Source organism: Abramis brama (genome assembly GCF_963993115.1).
Source record: "Abramis brama genome assembly, chromosome: 1".
Classification (NCBI taxonomy): domain Eukaryota; kingdom Metazoa; phylum Chordata; class Actinopteri; order Cypriniformes; family Leuciscidae; genus Abramis; species Abramis brama.
The window spans coordinates 62152452-62172166 of NC_139963.1; the positions used below are offsets into that span (position 1 = coordinate 62152452).

The following is a 19715-nucleotide window of genomic DNA, read 5'->3' on the forward strand; positions in this document are numbered from 1 at the left end:
CTACATTACATTACAACATGGAGGCTACACATCATACATGTGAAGACATCTCCCATTTTTTTCTTTTTAAACGTTAACAAAACTTGTATATAACAATAAACTTAAAAGTATACTTTATTGTATTTGAAATAGTTTCCCCTTTTCAATAGTACATTGCAAATATACTATCTTGTACTATTGTACATTAGTATCTTTATTGTACTGATTGTACTATCTTTAAATAGTACAATCAGTACAATACTTTTGTACAATAATCTTTGTGCTATCTTTACATATATTAAAAGTATATTAGCATCATGCTTTTACCCATTTTCACAATACAACTTTTGACACACTTTAAAATAATTGTACTTTAGTAGACATTTTTAATAGACATTTTAGAAAAATATACTTGAAGTGAAAATTCAGTTTATTTTTTGCACTTTATTAAAAATATATTTTAGGTATATTTTAACTGTGTGCTGGAAATGATCATTGTAACAAGGCATTGAAAGTATACTTTCAAAATACATTATAGTATACAATAGTATTTTGTACAAAGTATAGCCTGTTATTTGTCTATTAATGTGCATTTGTTATTGAAGACAACCCCCCCCCCCCCCCCCCCCTCTCTCCCACCTCACTTCCTGTCTAGCTATCCTATCCTAGGCAATAAGAATAAGAATAAGAATAATAATTTAGTTATGAATTTGTATTGTACTTGTAACACAAATAAAGTACACTTTAATATTTACATTTACACATTTTATATTGTATAAAATGCGTAAACCTTTTTTTAAAGTATACTTGAAGTTGTTTCAGTTTAGTACACCAAAGTACACTAAATACACTTAAAGATATGCTTTACTACAATTTAATTACAACTAAAATATACTTAGTACAAAATTAGTTGTTTCAAAAAGCACACTTCAAGTTAACTAATAATTAACACACTTGAAGTATACTAAATTAGTCTGGCTGCAAGTATACTTAGCATATTCTTTTTTTTCACCAGGGTTAGAACTATACAGTCACTGTATTTCACCCGGTACCTACTAGGCACTCTGATATCTACACCAAATTGGCAGTCTCTCATTATACATTGAATGAAATTTACTATTTCTCACTGGTGAATTCATGGCATTCACAGAAGATGAACAACTTGCCACTGGCATTATTGTCCACGTTGTGTTCCTGTTCTGAATTCAGCTCTAAATCTGGTGAAACAACAGGTAAGTCTTCCACAGCTTCAGTTTGAGTTGAAGGACACACTGTCTCCTTTGCTTTCAACAAGTCTCTTCTGTTCCGTCTGAAGATGCGACTGTCTGGTGTTTGAACAGTGTAAGGGCCTGTTCACATATCGCGTCTTTTGCGCGCGCAAGTTCGTTATTTCAAATGTAGGCGCGCGGTATGTGCGCTCATAATGGAAGCGACGCGGTCGCGGTGTGACGCGCTCGTTTTTTCCAAGCGCGTCCGCGCCGCATCGAGATAAAAACATCTCAACTTTTCAGAATGCCGCAAGCGCACCGCAGGTCACGTGACAAGAACCAAGCTTAGCAACGACAGACGCCTCCGGAGCGCAACCACCCGAGCGCTTTGGAAAAAGGAGAACGCGTCGCGCCTAGCGTTTTCTATGCGTTTTTAGGCGCGATATGTGAACGTCGCCTAAGACTGTGGCTGTTCAAGTTAGTCGAGAGCAGGTGCTATCCTGTCTAATACTCACTCTTTCACCTTTCTTCATTTCATGTAGTTTTTTTGTCTCACAATCAAAGTACTGCTTTTGTCTGACTTGCCTGTTTCTCAGTCGATTACGCACCTGCCGGAAAACCTTGGGCATCAGCAGTTTCTTTGACACTGGAATCTTTGATTTCAGGCTTCTTCCCATGAGTAACTGTGCAGGGAAAAGGCCTATCCCATCCAACAACGTGTTTCTATACTCCAGAAGAGCAATGTCTCTGACCGTTTGACTGTGGAAATCCAGGACTTGAGGTAGTATGAATGAACTCCCAGCTGGCTGCAAACGCTCGCCTTTTAGCACTTACAAACTCTCTACCAGTATCTGAAAGAGTTCATCTGGAACTTCATGTCTGGCGAACGGGGATTTGAGAACCGCAATGATTTACTTACTTGTCATATCATTTAACTTAGCAATTTCAGTGCACTTGGAAAAGTAGTCGACACAGAGGAGATAATCAGCATCTCTGAAGTGAAACAAATCCATTTCAGCCTTCGACCGAGCTCTTTCTTGGATAGGATGTGACACAAGGAATTGCTTCTCTGGAATTGCTATTTCTGTGCTTTAATATTGCAGATGTCAAATTTACTTCAATTTGCTTTGCCATCTCTGGCCAGAACAAGACGTCTCTGGCTCTTTCATTGCGCTTTAAAATACACATGTGTGCTTCATGAGTTGATTTCCTGACAGGTCATTTCACCCGTCAAGAAATCACTGGAAACTAGAGAGTTTGCAAAACCAACATGATAAAAGCGGCTGTTTGTTGGGATTTTTGTTGCTTACTTAAAGATTTAAAATGTTTTACCACAGTTTTACAATAAGAAAGTGACACATTGATCATAATGAATAAATTTGTCATGTCACATTACTCACACAGAAATAAAGTGGTATTTACCGTTATTTCACAAAAGAAAGAGGAGAATATTTATTCAGTTGCGTCTGTTTCTGTTTATTTGTCGTCACAGGACAGTATGCCCTGGTGAAAAAAAAATATGTTAAGTATACTTGAAGCCAGACTAATTATTAGTATACTTCAAGTGTGTTAATGATTAGTTAACTTAAAGTGTGCTATTTTGAAACAACTAATTTTGTACTAAGTATATTTTAGTAGTAATGAAGTTGTAGTAAAGCATAACTTTAAATGTATTTAGTGTACTTTTGTGTACTAAATTGGAACAACTTTAAGTATATTTAGTATATTTTAAGTATATGCCTGTGTAGGGACTAGTTACATACTTGATTAGTGTATTAAAGTGTACTTTATTTGTGTTACAAGTACATTACAAATTAAATACAAGTGTCTTCGAAACATACAAGAAATATACCTTAAATTTATTAAAAATATATACTAAGTATCCTTGCAGCCACACTAATTATAAGTATACTTCAAGTGTGTTAAGGATTAGTTAACTTTAAGTGTGCTATTTTGAAACAACTAATTTTGTACTAAGTATATTTTAGTTGTATTTAAATTGTAGTAAAGCATAACTTTAAGTCTATTTAGTGTACTTTTGTGTACTAAATTGGAACAACTTCAAGTATACTTAGTATACTTTAAGTATATGCCTGTGTAGGGACTATTTACATACTTGATAAGTGATAATAAAGTGTACTTTATCTGTGTTACAAGTACATTACAAAATCATTACGAGCAATATACAAGTCTATTATTTTTGAGTAAAAATGATATTCTCCGTAATACCTTTGGCTTAATCCAAATACTACAAATAGCACACTTTGTCTTCAATAACAAATGCACATTAATAAACAAATATTACTTAGCTATACTTTGTACAATATATTTTAAAGCTATAGTAGGTAATGTTGGAGAGCTAGCAAGATTTGAAAGCGGCACCTCTTCTAAGCTCCACCCCCTCCCGTCAGTACTCCGTCCAAAGCTACGCCCCCACAAACATGAATGCGCATCCACAGTCGGAGTCAGCTGCAGGTCACAGGAAAGCAGAGTATTTTTGTCATGTTGGAATAAATATTTTGAAACGATAAATGCCTTTCCTTTACCATTTCAGCATAAACAAGCTATTACTTTTCTTACCTCCTTACATGCTAAATGAATAATGACAATGAATGTGATATAACACTTTTTGTTTTATTTTTTTAAAAAACGAACAAGAGAGACCTAAGAGAAATACTTTTTTACACAAGTATCTGTACTTTCGCTGCTTTTGATTGTCATAAACAATCTGTATTTACATATAATAAATAAGAAATAAATATATATAAGAAAAGGAGTGTCCAGGGATGGCTGACAGGTCAGGCTTTGCATGAGGCGTCGTCTGCTGTGGTGATCTACTCATTTGGCAGTGATTTACCTTTAGGAAGAATATCACAATTACACATCTGACAATAATTACTGCATCTCAAAGACACACAAAGAATGACAACAAAACTTTGTTTCCATTTCACACAGTAACAAACATTTCTTCTCGTAGCTAACAAAACACATATGCCACATCACCACAGTTGTCCCGTTTATAAGCAATATTAACGTCATTTTATCACAATTATAATGCAGACACTTGCGACTATGGCTGTGCAATAAGTTCAAAATGGCATGTCCTAAAAGTCAGATAAGCAGACCTGTAACGCAACTGGCTTACACCGACAGAGAAGCTAATGTTAGCATTTGGCTAATACTAGCTACAAAAGTAGCTACGTTGCCTAACGTAACATATATCATGGAAATAACAAATCCCCCCGAAGCAAAACAAATAATTACCTGTTCAGCAGAAAGAACGCAACCTCGGCATCGCTTTTCATCACTTTTGCTCCCTCAGTTGTCTCCACCATTCAAATGCTGCAATGTTGACGCAAGTTTGTTCTCTGGCTTTATCCAGTGCCTGTTTCGTTGCAGCCTTTTCTGCCTCCGATTTTCTTTTTTTTAGGCTTTTTATCAGGGCGAGCAGTTACCAGCAAAGCTGTAATTGTTAGATTTTGCTGCATTTTCTCTTCCATTGTGCCGCAAACTCCTGCTTACTCGGTGTAGTGAGCTGAATGTTTCCGGAACGGTGACATGTGATGAGTGCACACAGGCAGCGCACGCAGTGGGGCTCGGGCACGAGACATGAAGGCATCTGATTGGTTCTTTACACTCGGACCGAGTGGCAGTGATTGGTCAGAGTTTTTACTGTCCTGCAGCTGCTACAGAGGTCTGATTTTTTTCATTCCTTTTTCTGAACACATAATGTATTGACTACTCTCAGGATGGAAGGACCATTTCACCCAGTATAAAAAAAGTGTTTCTGAACAGGATTACCTACCCTAGTGAGTGAACTTCCATTTTTGGCCATGCAATATAGCCAGTGTTTACTTGGCTGCTTGTTAAACGGCCACTTGTGACATCACAATCCAGTAGCTGCCACTTTCTGTACAGTAGAAAACACATTTTCTTGTGTGTTCCAATGGTGTGATTGTTGATGTAAAATTTGTAATGGATTTGTGTTTATTGTACATTGTGCCTATCTTTAACATTGTATAAACTTAAATTAAAAATACTTAAATCACAATTACAAAAGTAGCCATTTGTACACTGCATACTCAAATCTATTTTAAGTAGATCAACATAAGTATGTTTTCTTTAAATACACAAAAACTTAAAAGGACTTGTAGTGTACTTTTTAGAAATATGTTAAAAGTGTGCTTGTTTTTAGCATATTTCTTAAGAGTGTAATTAATCATATATTTATTACCAATGTACTTATAGTGCACTTGTTAGAAATATATTAAAGGTATGCTTGTTTTTAGCATTTTTTTTAAAGTGTATTTAAGCATACATTTATTATCAATGTACTTATAGTGCACTTGTTAGAAATATATTGAAAGTATGCTTGTTTTTAGCATATTTCTTAAAAATGTAATTAAGCATATATTTATTACCAATGTACTTATAGTGCACTAGTTAGAAATATATTAAAAGTATGCTTGTTTTAAGCATATTTCTTAAAAGTGTAATTAAGCATATATTTATTACCAATGTACTTATAGTGCACTTGTTAGAAATATATTGAAAGTATGCTTGATTTTAGCATATTTCTTAAAAATGTAATTAAGCATATATTTATTACCAATGTACTTATAGTGCACTTGTTAGAAATATATTGAAAGTATGCTTGATTTTAGCATATTTCTTAAAAATGTAATTAAGCATATATTTATTACCAATGTACTTATAGTGCACTTGTTAGAAATATATTGAAAGTATGCTTGATTTTAGCATATTTCTTAAAAATGTAATTAAGCATATATTTATTACCAATGTACTTATAGTGCACTTGTTAGAAATATATTGAAAGTATGCTTGATTTTAGCATATTTCTTAAAAATGTAATTAAGCATATATTTATTACCAATGTACTTATAGTGCACTTGTTAGAAATATATTGAAAGTATGCTTGATTTTAAGCATATTTCTTAAAAGTGTAATTAAGCATATATTTATAACCAATGTACTTATAGTGCACTTGTTAGAAATATGTTAAAAGTATGCTTGTTTTTAGCATATTTCTTAAAAGTGTAATTAAGCATATATTTATTACCAATGTACTTATAGTGCACTTGTTAGAAATATGTTAAAAGTATGCTTGCTTTTAAATATATTTTTAGAAAATATACTAAAGTACTATTATTTTAAAGTGTGTTAAAAGTTGTATTATAAAAATAGATAAAAAGCATGATGCTAATATACTTTTAATATATTTAAAGATAGTATATTTTTTTAAATATATTTGCAATGTACTATTGAAAAAGGGAATATATTTCAAATATAATAAAGTATACTTTTTTCACCAGGGAAATCTAGATGTAGGCCCACAGTTAGATCCTCATAAGTTTGCATACAAACATCCGACTCATTACTCATTTTATCAACTGCGTATTGTTATTGTTCACTTTTATTTTCTGCTGATTCTGCTTGAATCAGGAATAATTTTAGTTCCCTTTCGTCAGCAGGGAACTCCAATGCCTCGTCGGGGGAGTTCCCCTGACGAATTGGGATCACGCCAGGGATCCAACCGCCTTCGAGAGAGTTAACAACGAGCCAATGAAAGAGAAACTGAATTGGCATGCAATATTTGCATTCTTCGGCCCGCCTACCAGCGCGGGTATAAAAGGCGGAAGTAACCATTGCGCAATGCTTATCGCCTTGGAGCCGAACAGGATTCAACACTGTCTGCTGCTGTTTCCTTCGCCTGAGAGAAAATAAAGAAAAAGAGTTTTTCATCGAGTCCTCTTCAGGAAAGAGTCCTCTCTATCTGCCGGTGTTACAGCCTGTCAGCAATCGCCGCTTCCTGCCGCCAGCCGTGCTTCTTTGATTAAATCAAAAGCCGTTTTCACGGCTGGTATTTAGTGCCCACACGGGCTTGCAGTTTCCCCGTGTGTGGCCGCGGTGGGTCCCTGTGTGCTTCGGCACGTGAAAGAGAGGTTCTCTCTCTTTCCTGAAAGAGCTTTTTCGGGCGACCTGCGCCTTTTTCTACGTGACAAAGATGTCATCTCGCCCGTGCGTTTCTGGATGCGGTAGACTTCTGTCTCAGGGTGATGGTCACAGATACTGCGTCTCGTGTTTGGGCTTAGGGCACGCAGAGGCAGCATTTGTGAACGAGTCATGTTCTCATTGTGGGAACATGACTCTGGCGGCGCTCCGCTCGAGACTTAAAATCCTTCAGCAGAAAGTTGCTGAAGGTGTCCCTTCAGTCTACACCCGTTCTAGTTTGTCTGCTGGTTCAGTCCAGCGGGCGACTACTTCGGCTGTGGCTGTTGGTGAGCGTATGAGGGTTACAGTGCGGAATATCTCACCAGGTGAAAGATCCTTACGAGGTTCCCACTCCTCAGTAGCGCCGTTGCCATCAGTGCCCCCGTTGGAGCCGCTGGAGCCGCCCCGTGCGGTTCCGGTAGTCTCCTTCGGGGCGCCACCTGACGATGCGATGTCTATCGCTGCATCGGAGGGAGAGCGGTCATCCTCGGGTGACGACTCGGTGGGTCTACCCCCTTCGGGTGCGGTGGCTGCGGCCGAGCCGGATCCTGAGTTGGCCGCTATGCTTGCCCGGGCGGCCGTGAATGTCGGGCTCGTGTGGAACCCTCCACCGTGTCCCGAACCTTCGCGGCTTGATGATTGGTGTATCGGGGCGGGTCGCGCTGGTTCTCAGCGTCCCGCTCCGGTCCCGTTCTTTCCGGAGGTGCATGAGGAGTTGACGAAGTCATGGATGGCACCCCTGACTGCCAGACATAGACCGACTCACCCGACCGACCCTGGATGGTGGGGCGGTTAAGGGATACGAGGGAATCCCCCCAGTGGAGCGGCAGTAGCGATGCAGTTGTGTCCGAAGACCGCTTCCACTTGGTGGGGTGCCCCTTCACTCCCCTCCCGCGCCTGTAGGTTCTCCTCCGGTCTGACCGAGAAGGCTTACACGGCGTGTGGAGAAGCCGCTTCCGCCCTGCATGCCATGGCGTTGCTTCAGGTCTACCAGGCCAAAGCGCTTCATGACATGCAGCAGGGTGGTCCCGACCCAGGGGTGCTGCAGGAGCTGCGTGTGGCGACGGACTTCGCCCTCTGGGCGACGAAAGTCACCGCACGTTCTCTGGGACAGGCGATGTCCACTTTGGTGGTCCAGGAGCGCCACCTTTGGCTTACCCTCGCGGATATGCGGGATTCGTGGTATGCGACACATGCTGTGGTATTCACAGATACTTCTGCCAAGGGTTGGGGGGCCACGTACAAAGGGCATGTAGTCTCGGGTCTGTGGACGGGGCCCCAGCTGCATTGGCACATCAACTGCCTAGAGTTGCAAGCAGTACGCTTGGCCTTGTGTCGCCTCAAGGGGTTTCTCAGACACAAGCACATACTGGTCTGTACGGACAGCTAGTGATGTATGTCTCGAGACTACTTTTACGTGGTCTCGGTCTTGTCACGGCCTTGACGGTCTTTGGTCTTGGTCTTGTCTTGGTCTCGGACCTCTCGGTCTTGTCTAGGTCTCGCTGTCTCAGACCGACATAGTGGTCGGGGGATTTAGCAATACAATACTACAATATCCACGACGACACAACGTTCGATAATGCAACATTATTATCCGCAACGGAACGGATTGAAGCACGCGCCGGATTGATGACAGTGCGGTGTGTGCGCGAGCCACACGAAAAAACACTGTATCCGCGCCACTGATCGCAGCGGCAACAAGCACTTTGATCACTTGGTTTAAAAAAACACATATCAGTGACATGATGGGTTTTATCTTTATTCAGGAGATTTTGGGTAACTGCACAACTGACAGATGACTTTGAGCGCACCGCCAAACGGTGTGTGTGTGTTGTGTGTGTAACCATAGCGACAAAACGACCAACTTTCAGATCCTGCACTTAAGCCTATAATTTCATTTTTTTAAAATTAATTATGTATTTAAAAGTTGCAGAATGGATTAATTTGGAGTCTGAGACTCCGAAATCGGCAGAGATAGACAGGCATTTGCTTAGATGAATTTGTGTCTGTGATATCTGTGTGTGTGTGTGTGTGTGTGTGTGTGTGTGTTGTTTGATTACAGTATTGTATTTAAGATGGTGTTAGACTAAATAAATGGTCTTTTAAATATCATCTGCATATCTATGTTGTGTTGACTAAACATTAGGCCTAATCCAAGTTTATAATTGTGCATCTTTAATTTGATATTACGATTTCATCTACATATAATTTCAATTGGTTACATATTTCTCATTCTTTAGACAGTTGTTGGAGGAGCAAGATGGTGTTGGAGGTGTTTGATGTTTTGTCAGATGAACCAGTCAGTACCAGTCATGTCAGTCCTCAACATACACAAAAGTTAAGGGAGTCTCAATCCTCTAATAGTGCACTAACAGCCGTCATGCAATAATTGCTCACATAGTTGATCTCACCCAGTCTGCAAAAACATTTACAGTGAGCTCACAGTCACACACATGACATGGTCTGTCTCTGTATTGTTCTGCCAACTGCGGCTGAACCCTATGCTGCTGTTCTTGAATTCATACAAGTTATAGCTTAGCTTCAACACTAGTCTGTTTTTTTTTTCCTCCGGTCTCGACGTGGTCTCGGTCTTGGTCTAGACTTGGTCTTGGTCTTGACTTGGTCTGTCTTGGTCTTGGTCTTGGTCTTGTCTTGGTCTCGATACCCTCTGGTCTTGGTAGTTTCTTGGTCTCGGTTTAGGCGGTCTTGACTACAAGTCTACGGACAGCACTGCGACCGTTGCGTACATCAACCGACAAGGTGGTCTGCGCTCCCGTCGTATGTCGCGACTCGCCTCCCAACTCCTCCTATGGAGTCAGAAGCATCTGAGGTTGCTTCGTGCCATTCATGTCCTAGGGGAATTCAATTGTGTGGCCAACGAGCTTTCACGTCAGCCTCCCCTTCCGGGAGAATGGCGACTCCATCCCCAGGTGGTCCAGCTGATTTGGCGAATCTTCGGAGCCGCACAGGTAGACCTGTTTGCCGCTCCGGACACGACCCATTGCCAGTGGTATTACTCCCTGACCGAAGGAACTCTCGGCACGGATGCCCTGGCACACAGCTGGCCCCGGGACTTACGCAAATATACGTTCCCCCCCAGTGAGCCTTCTTGCACAGACACTGTGCAAGGTCAGGGAGGACGAGGAGCAGGTCCTTTTGGTAGCCCCGTATTGGCCAACCCGGACTTGGTTCCCAGAACTCATGCTCCTCGCGACAGCCCCTCCTTGGCCGATTCCTCTGAGGAACGACCTTCTTTCTCAGAGACGGGGCACTCTATGGCACCCGCGTCCAGACCTCTGGAAACTCCATGTCTGGTCCCTGGACAGGACGCGGAGGTTCTAGATGGCCTGCCACAGGCAGTGGTAGATACCATCTCTTCAGCTAGAGCCCCCTCTACGAGGCGCCTCTACGCTCTGAAGTGGAACCTATTCGTCGGCTTGTGTTCTTCCCACGGGGAGAACCCACGAACTTGCCCAATCAGAGTCGTGCTCTCCTTCCTACAACAGGGGTTGGAGCGAAGGCTGTCTCCCTCCACCCTCAAAGTGTATGTTGCCGCAATAGCCGCACATCACGATGTAGTTGAAGGTAAGTCGGTGGGGAAGCACGACCTGGTCATCAGATTCCTCAAGGGTGCTAGGAGGCTAAATCCACCTCGCGACTTGCACCCTGTACCCTCTTGGGACTTAACTTTAGTGCTTAAAGCGCTCCAAAGTCCTCCTTTTGAGCCTTTGCTGACAGTCGAGCTTAATATCCTGTCCATTAAGACAGCACTCCTGTTGGCATTGGCTTCTTTCAAGAGGGTGGGGGATCTGCAGGCTTTTTCGGTCGACGAATCGTGCCTAGAGTTCGGGCCCGGCCTTTCTCATGTTGTGTTGAGACCCCGGCTCGGATATGTGCCCAAGGTTCCTACCACTCCCTTTGCGGACCAGGTAGTGAACCTGCAAGCGCTGCCCCAGGAGGAGGCAGACCCAGCCCTAGCTTTTCTCTGTCCCGTCCGGGCCCTCCGGGTTTATATAGACAGAACGCAAAGCTTTAGGACCTCAGATCAGCTCTTTGTTTGTTATGGAGGCCAGCAGAAGGGGAAGGCTGTCTCCAAGCAGAGGTTAGCCCACTGGCTAGTGGATGCTATCACCAGGGCTTATGAGTCCCAGGGTGAGCCCTGCCCACCCAGGTTGCGGGCTCACTCCACTAGGAGTATTGCCGCTTCTTGGGTTCTGGCACAAGGCGCCTCGCTAACAGACATTTGTAGAGCTGCGGGCTGGGCGACACCGAACACGTTCGCTAGGTTTTATAGCCTACGTGTGGAACCTGTTTCCTCCCGAGTACTTGCTACGGCCAGTAATTAGAGGGAATAGGTGTGTCGGCTTGCGACGCCATTCCGTGAGCGGATACGTGTGTCTTTTTGCTCCGTTGGTTACCCAACAAACGGCTAACCTCGTGAGTTCCTCCATCACCCCCTCCGGTGCCAGGCGTTGTGGACCGCCCGGCACCAGGTCTGCTACCTTCAGTAAGGAGTTGCTAGTAGACTGGGTGTTTTTCCAGTGGTCCCTGCGGTGACCCATGACTGGCACGTGCACTTCAGCCGTGTCTTCCCCTTGACAGACTCATTCTGTCGTCCCTGTTGAGTACGCTCCTCACTCCTCTGGACTGGGACTACCTTCAAGGATTGTCATATGTTTCACTACCCTACGTGGTTAGTACATGTGTGTATTTGAGGGCCTTCCTCTAGGCTGCCTCAGCTTCCGCAGCGTTCCCCCCCTTATTGTCAATCCTTGGGGATGGGCACGCTTTCCCAGTGTTATCCAATATCCACTGATTGGGTCTTGCAGAACAGCAGTGTGATTCCCTAGCTAGCTCCCGCAAAATTTTCTGGAAACTGATGCAGGGTAGCTTAGCTGGGCGCTGAAAGGGGCCAGCATCATGGCGTTTTGGTAGGGATCCCAATTCGTCAGGGGAACTCCCCCGACGAGGCGTTGGAGTTCCCTGCTGACGAAAGGGAACGTCTCGGTTACGTATGGTAACCCTCGTTCCCTGAGTCCAGGGAACAGAGACGCCTCGTCCCGTCGCCATGTTGCTGCACCTTCGCGGAGGACTGGATACTGTTCGGCTCCTCAGCGAAAAGCATTGCGCAATGGTTACTTCCGCCTTTTATACCCACGCTGGTAGGCGGGCCGTGGAATGCAAATATTGCATGCCAATTCAGTTTCTCTTTCATTGGCTCGTTGTTAACTCTCTCGAAGGCGGTTGGATCTCTGGCGTGATCCCAATTGGTCAGGGGAACTCCCCCGACGAGGCGTCTCCGTTCCCTGGACTCAGGGAACGAGGGTTACCATACGTAACTGAGACGTTCTGAAAGCCGTGAAGTAGCCTGATATGATTGCTTTTTGAGCTTTCCATGTTTTTCTATTAATTTTCTCAAAATAGCTTTTGCCTAATCAACAATATTTCACCCACACCTGTTCCTTCTTCATGTTGTCACTTCTTCTTGAGTTTCTCCATCTCTGTCTGACTGCGGTTTGAACATATAAGGCTGAAAGTTTTTTACATTTTCTGTGCTTGTCTGTGTGAGGTAAAAGGACACAAAGAGACAAGGGTTTATAGTGCCTTAATGAGGTATCTAAGGGAAACGGGATTGGTTAACAGAATATAGTTTAACATATTTTTTTTTTTATCAGAATTATTTGATTATTTGATTATTTCACTCGGTTAACGCTTCACACTCCTGTCCAGTTGGTGGCGGTAAATGCACCTTAGCTGGTTTCCCAACCGCCATAAAACTCTGAAAGAAGAAGAAAATAAGTATTTTGTCCAAAAGGGGCAGCGTTTCATATTATTTTGAAGTTTCCCCGGGCGCCGCCATTGATTAGCAGGCCATCACCTGCTGTTAGCATCCCATTGACTCCCATTCATTTTGGCGTCACTTTGACAGCGAATAAATTTACATCTGAGGCATTTAAAGACTCCATTTGTCCATTGTTTATTTCTAAAGAAACACGAAAATGTATAAAAGGCTCCATTACCTTGTATCTTACGTTATGGCCCCGTAGAAGCAATTTTTGTAAAAATAGGCTAACGATTGCATCATAACCACGCGACTCTCTGTCACACAGTAGAGAGATTACCGTATGGACAGGAGGAGAAGCTCGCGCGCAATCGGGGGGACGCGGAGGCAAAATGACAAAATCATTAATCAGAATACTTAGCAAAAGTTTCTCCTGCTCCTAGCTCATGGACAGCTCCTACTCACACTCTCCATGTCTGCAAGATTCGGAAGGGAATGATTCTGATTTCTCTTGACACAGCTACTAGAAGACAGTTTGAGTCTGCGCAGTCGCTCAGCCATCAGGAAGTGAGCGCTTCTAATTGACTTCCCTTGTCTCCGTTGAATCCAATGGGGTCGCTGTGTCCAGTTTATATACCGTCTATGATTTTGTCAGACTGTTGTTGTATGTACTGCAATTGCCTTCCTTGCCTGACTCCAAGTGCAGTTTTGTTTTGTTTTGTTTGTTTGCATCTTTATTTTTGTCCTGCTTCCACTCTCTCCCTCTTGTCCTGCCAGGCCTGGTTTCCTCGACTGCCTGCCCAGGCGTTCTCTGTTCTTTTGGGACTCGGATGTACCACCCCAGAACCTCTCTGTACGCTCATCACTCTCACCAGGGATCTCAGTTTGACTTGGCCACTGCGTCACTGGTGACGCTTTAATTGGTCCTTTTTGAGAAGTTCTCTCCTGGCCCAGTGGACATTTATTTGGACTTCCTCTTTTCTTTTGTGTTCCTGTAACTGAATCTGTATCTCTCCCTGACATTAACACTTTCACAAGTTTAAAATTATCTGGCTGACCCCCCAGCGTGAGTTTTTCAAGGTGACCGTTATTTAGAATGTGTCACTTTATGGTTTCCATGGTGACGCATCATTGTGTGTCATGTGACACACCGCAACAACAACAGAGCTGAATGAATGATGATCTGCTTTTATGTCATTTTTCCATTTTTATTCAACATATTCACAAATTTGTTAGATATGACACAAAATATCTGATATTCCGATTGTCAAATATATGCAAGTGGAAGTGTTTTGTTTTTTGAAAACCATTATAACGATCGCGTTATTTGAGCTGTATGTGCGATGGGCGCCGCCATCTTAGTTTGTGCCGCAGATGCAGTTCAGAGAATCGCATCTGTTGGATTTACAACAAGTGAATTTACAAGTGAATTCCTCCACTTCTCCCGAAATACATAAAAGTAAGTGGCTGGTGAACTGGGAGAAGAATAGAGTAAACTTTAAAGTTAATTATGCATAAAACTAATTATAATGGAGAGGATTATTATTGGCTCTTCCTTTGACATCAGTGTGTATTTTACAAATTCTAAATGTATTGTTTTTTTACTACTTATATGTCTGAAACCTATGTCTGAAAACCGTTTGGACTACATCCCTCTACTTCCTTCTTTAATGACGTCACTAGAACCGTTTTTTGACTAACCTCCGCCCACAGGAATGCTCCTTCAACTCTACTGGCTACTTGCGCACTTCTAATAACTTAGCCTACTGTGTTTACTCAGCTCTTACGGTGATTTTCTGAAGTAAAACTGACGCTTCATCTTTTGTGTGATGTACAATAAACTTTATTAAACTCATCAGTATATGTTTGATCATCATTCAGACAGCAGACTTGTAGGCTATTAATAAATAATGGATACATACAAGCAGATGACAAATATGTTATAATAACCGTAATTAAACTACTAAACTATACCTGTTTCATCTCTATACAGCACTCTGACTCTGTAGGCACTATTGTCCGACTCGAAAGGAACGCCGTTACTGAGAGTTTCTGATATTATCATCATTCCGTGAGATGAAATTGTCCTGACAGACTGAGTGCGAGCTCATGAGGCTCCGCCCCCTGGGTCGTCCAGCAGCAGCTCATTTGCATTTAAAGGGCACACACTAAAACAGCGCGTTTTTCTGAGCCCCAAAAAATGACAATTTAAACATGCTGTAAAAAATGATCTGTTGGGTATTTTGAGCTGAAACTTCACATACACACTCTGGGGACATCAGAGACTTATTTTACATCTTGTGAAAAGGGGCATAATACGGGACCTTTAAGCAGCTAAAATATTTTACTGATAAAATCGTCAGAGCAGCGCTGAGTGGAAGAGAGTACACAAGAATGAGATATTCTTTTTCAATAATTGGTCGTTTTGTGTCAAAGGCTTTATAATCAATAAATTGACTTCTATTTTTATAACAAAATCAGACCACAGAGAAATGTTCTGTACAATTGTCCAACAGAGAAGCTTAGATACACATGGCTAGAATCATTAGAGTGTTCGTTCAATACACTTTATTCACTTTGATATTTCTGTCAGAAAAAAAAATGAATTAAGAGTTATAAAAAGAATGAATGAAGTGTGTGTTTGTGCTGGCGTTTTCCACTGGAGGACAGTAAAACTCTCTGAAAAACTGATGATACATGAAAAACTGTGTATTAACAAACAATGAACAAAACTGTATTTGTATTAAATAACTTTACCAAAGATACAATTATGTAAGAAATATATTGTTAATTGTGTGTTAATATTTCAACTAATTTTAACAAATGAAACCTTATTGCAAATTTTGTGAATTACAAACATACTGCATGTAAAAAGGTGGGCAAAAAAAAGATATGGTCAGAACATCTGATCTGTGCATTAAAGCTGCAGTCGGCAAGTCTGGCAGATTGAGTGGACTTAGCCACAATTTTGAATGTTTACAACTCTCATGCCCCTCCCCCACTACCAACAAGCACCCGCCCATCGTCAGTGCGTGTGTAACGTTACCTGATTTTCTGTGAACGCGTCCGACTCTTTAGCATCGATCAACACCATGGACTCGGAGGTAGGCTGGCTTGGCTAATCTATCCATAGATAGCAATAACCGAGGAATTGGAAGCTTGTTAGTAGATTTTAGACGCTTCGTACAATCTTCAGGCGAACTTCAGGCGTGGTGTGTGCATGTGATATTGTAATGTGCGCGTCTGCGCGAGGGAGGGGGGGATCTGTGGCGTGTGCACGACATGTGATTGACAGTCAGATCTCACACCCCCCAGCGCTGATTGGACCCGATGATCCGGGAGCGGTGGATTTTTGCAAAACAAATAACACGCTCCAGGTGGAGTTAGAAGCTCAGGTTTTTTAATAAACCACTTTATTTATGTTGTTCTGTCGGATTATAGTGTCGATTTCACTGAATATGATCAAAAAAATGTTGCCGACGGCAGCTTTAAGACTTGCAGTGTAAGCGCAGCCTAAGTGGTTTCTCCACTGCATGGATCTTCATGTGTTTCTCCAGGTAGTGTTTTAAAGCAAAACTCTTTCCACACTGATCACACGTGTGCGGCTTCTCTCCACTGTGGATCCTCTCATGACTTTTCAGAGATGATGACCGACTGAATCTCTTGTCACAGTGTGAACACTTGTAAGGTTTTTCTCCAGTGTGAATCCTCTCATGTGTTTTCAGATTTGCTAACTGATTGAATCTCTTGTCACAGTGTGAACACTTATAAGGTTTCTCTCCGGTGTGGATCATCTCATGTGTTTTCAGATCTCCTGACAGACTGAATCTCTTGTCACAGTGTGAACACTTGTAAGGTTTTTCTCCAGTGTGAATTCTCTGGTGCAGTTTTAAACTGCCCGCTGTAATAAAAGTCTTCTCACACTCAAAGCACACGTACTCTCTCACACCAGTGTGTGTTTTCTGATGTGTATGTAAATTACACCGCTGTGAAAAACTCTTTCCACACACAGAACATGAATGCGGCTTCTCCTTTGTATGAACTCTCAGGTGTGTCTTCAGGTCTGATGTTCTAAGAAATGTTTTTCCACACTGATCACATGTGAACGGCTTCTCTCCGGTGTGGATCCTCATGTGAACATTAAGATGTTCTTTTTGTGTGAAACTCGTCCCGCATTGATCACATGTGAACGACTTCTCTCCAGTGTGAACTCTCATGTGAACATCAAGACTTTGTTTGCTTGATAGACTCTTTCCACACTGAGTGCAGGTGAAATATTTCTTGGCTCTTCTTTTCTTTAAAAATATCGTTTTAGTCTTTGAGCGACTCAAGGGTTTTTCTCCAGGTTGGACATGATGTTCCTCCTTCACTTCTCTCAGTTCTTCACTCTCCTCCTTCACTTCACTCAGTTCTTCACTCTCCTCCTTCACTTCTCTCAGTTCTTCACTCTCCTCCTTCACTTCACTCAGTTCTTCACTCTCCTCCTTCACTTCACTCAGTTCTTCACTCTCCTCCTTCACTTCACTCAGTTCTTCTCTCTCCTCCTTCACTTCACTCAGTTCTTCACTCTCCTCCTTCACTTCACTCAGTTCTTCACTCTCCTCCTTCACTTCACTCAGTTCTTCACTCTCCCCGCTTTCTTCAATCAGGTCTGACATGAAAGAAATAAATGTTTATTTTCAGTACATCAAAATAATTCAGTAACAGACCACTGCTATTAAATATTATGATCATTTTGATGCATTTTTATAATTTATTATCCCTGAAACCTTCCATGAAAGATGTACATTGATCTTCCAATTATTACTTTTAAAACGTAAATATATTTCATGCGTCTGTGTTTATTTTACTGAAGACTTTTTTAATGTGAATGTGGGACACCAGAAACTCAAGATCAAGTGAATTTCTCTGTTATAGTTCAAGTTTAAAGTGTCCGTAGAAACTTCACATACTGAAAGTCTAGACTGACTTTAACTAGTGTTGAATTGAAATGTTTTATTTGAATTATCGGGAGCGTTTTAGATTCTGAAATGTTCTAATATACTTATATAATTTATCAAATCTCCTGGTTGTTCCCCCTTTATTCCCAAAACTTTACATAATGTTTGCTTATACTTACAAGTAAGGACTTTATAGGTACTCTATAATTACAGAATTCATTTGTAAATTTGTCATAAATGCGTGTACTTTGCGGGCTGTAATCTAAAGCGTTACCAAATTAAACTTTTTGTGCAACATTTTGGCCAGGACTCCCTGGAAGAGATTTAATATCTCAATGGGACTATCCTGGTGAAATAAAGGATAAATAAAAAAATTATTTAAAAAATTATTTTCTTCTTTTAAAAACAGAGCATTTCTTAAAACTGTGACACTCAGGAAGTGACATCATCTGGACTCTTTCTGCTGCATGATGACACGACAAGAAAATAATCTAAATCCATTGTCTCAGTTTTGACAGAAAATGTAGCGTGTTGACCACATTCATCAATGGGTTACACTTACAACCCATGGAAAGTTCATTTACTTGATACTGTTTACTCTCACTATACTGAAGTATACTATAGAAATATCCAACATTTTGGTAATTCATTTGGTTTTTGGAATTCATAATAACATTTGGTATATTCCAACATGGTTGCAAAAAAAAAAAAAAAAATGTGAACCAGAGCTAAAATTATACTTAGTTTGACCTCATGTTGATAATAAATATGAAAGTTTCTCAAACCTCCCTCTACTGAACATTTGTTTAAAATTCAGTACCTATTTCATCGTTTAACTGTTTATCTAAATGTGATGAAGTGCTTGAATGTTTCTAACATGAATGTTCTTCAGCATCATGAATGAATGAAGAATAAACACCAACCTCTTTGTTCTTCAGGATCTTCAGTGTGTTTCATTCTGCAGGGTTCTGGATCACTCATGTTCTCACTGTCCTCTTTAATAAACTCAGTCTTTGCAGATTTCAGCTCTTCCTGATGCTCTGATGCTCGTCTTCACTTGTAGCTGATGGAAATATACAGCATTTATTGAGGAATTACAGTGGGAGGAGCTTCACTGATGATGTAATTGCTGTGGGTGGAGCTTCTCAAACTCGGCGGTCCTCAGAGAAATCTAATCCAGTCCAAATGCGAATGTCTGTGATTTTTCTTGTGTGTTTTGGTCAACATGAACTACCGTACAATCTCTCGCTATCGCGCCGGTATTCAAGTTTCAGCTTTTTGCGCACCGATAATAGATGTAGATGTGTTCGGTACAATGCGAAGAAATAAAAAAATGAAATCAACAAGAAGAGCCAAATCACGTAAACTGTTAAGACTGGCTACTGTAATATCAGTTTCAGGTAAGATTACTTTCATTTCTGCACTTAATTACATAACGTGTAAATTATATAAGTTAAAACTTTTTATTCCAGTGGGTTTATTATAAGAACCCAGTTCTATAAAATCATGATGATAAATGTATGTATAGTTTTTTTATACTACAATTTTTATTAAATGTTTACAAAACACTAAATATGTTAGGACACATATGAAAACACATTAAATGCAAGTATACTGTCCATTTTATTGTATAGAATATCTTTTGTAAAAAAAATCAAAACATAGGTTAAATAATGTTAGAAGATATACTTATGTAAAAATTAAGCAACATATTTATTCTGACCTGTGCTTATATAAAATATATAAAAGATTAAGAGTTCATACTAAAATTATTTAAATGATTAAAAACTTCTA

At 41.0% G+C, this 19715-nt stretch overlaps 3 protein-coding genes across 3 annotated transcripts in view; 2 read left to right on the plus strand and 1 right to left on the minus strand.

Moving 5' to 3' along the window:
* The window catches only part of LOC311077892 (uncharacterized protein), a 432016-nt gene that overhangs the window by 220114 nt on the left and 192187 nt on the right, over positions 1–19715 (plus strand). The gene's annotated exons all lie outside the window — the stretch shown is intronic.
* Positions 1–19715, plus strand: part of LOC311077845 (uncharacterized protein) — a 372280-nt gene that overhangs the window by 41003 nt on the left and 311562 nt on the right. The window lies entirely within an intron of this gene.
* Positions 12960–19385, minus strand: LOC311078073 (uncharacterized protein). Its single transcript, XM_084106746.1, has one exon. It carries the CDS (start codon positions 17637–17639, stop codon positions 16470–16472), a length of 1170 nt encoding a protein of 389 aa, XP_083962872.1. The 5' UTR covers positions 17640–19385; the 3' UTR covers positions 12960–16469.

Bases quoted from the DNA above. Each gene is read 5' to 3' on its own strand.
- LOC311078073 (XM_084106746.1), bottom strand. From the start codon at position 17,639: ATGTCAGACCTGATTGAAGAAAGCGGGGAGAGTGAAGAACTGAGTGAA.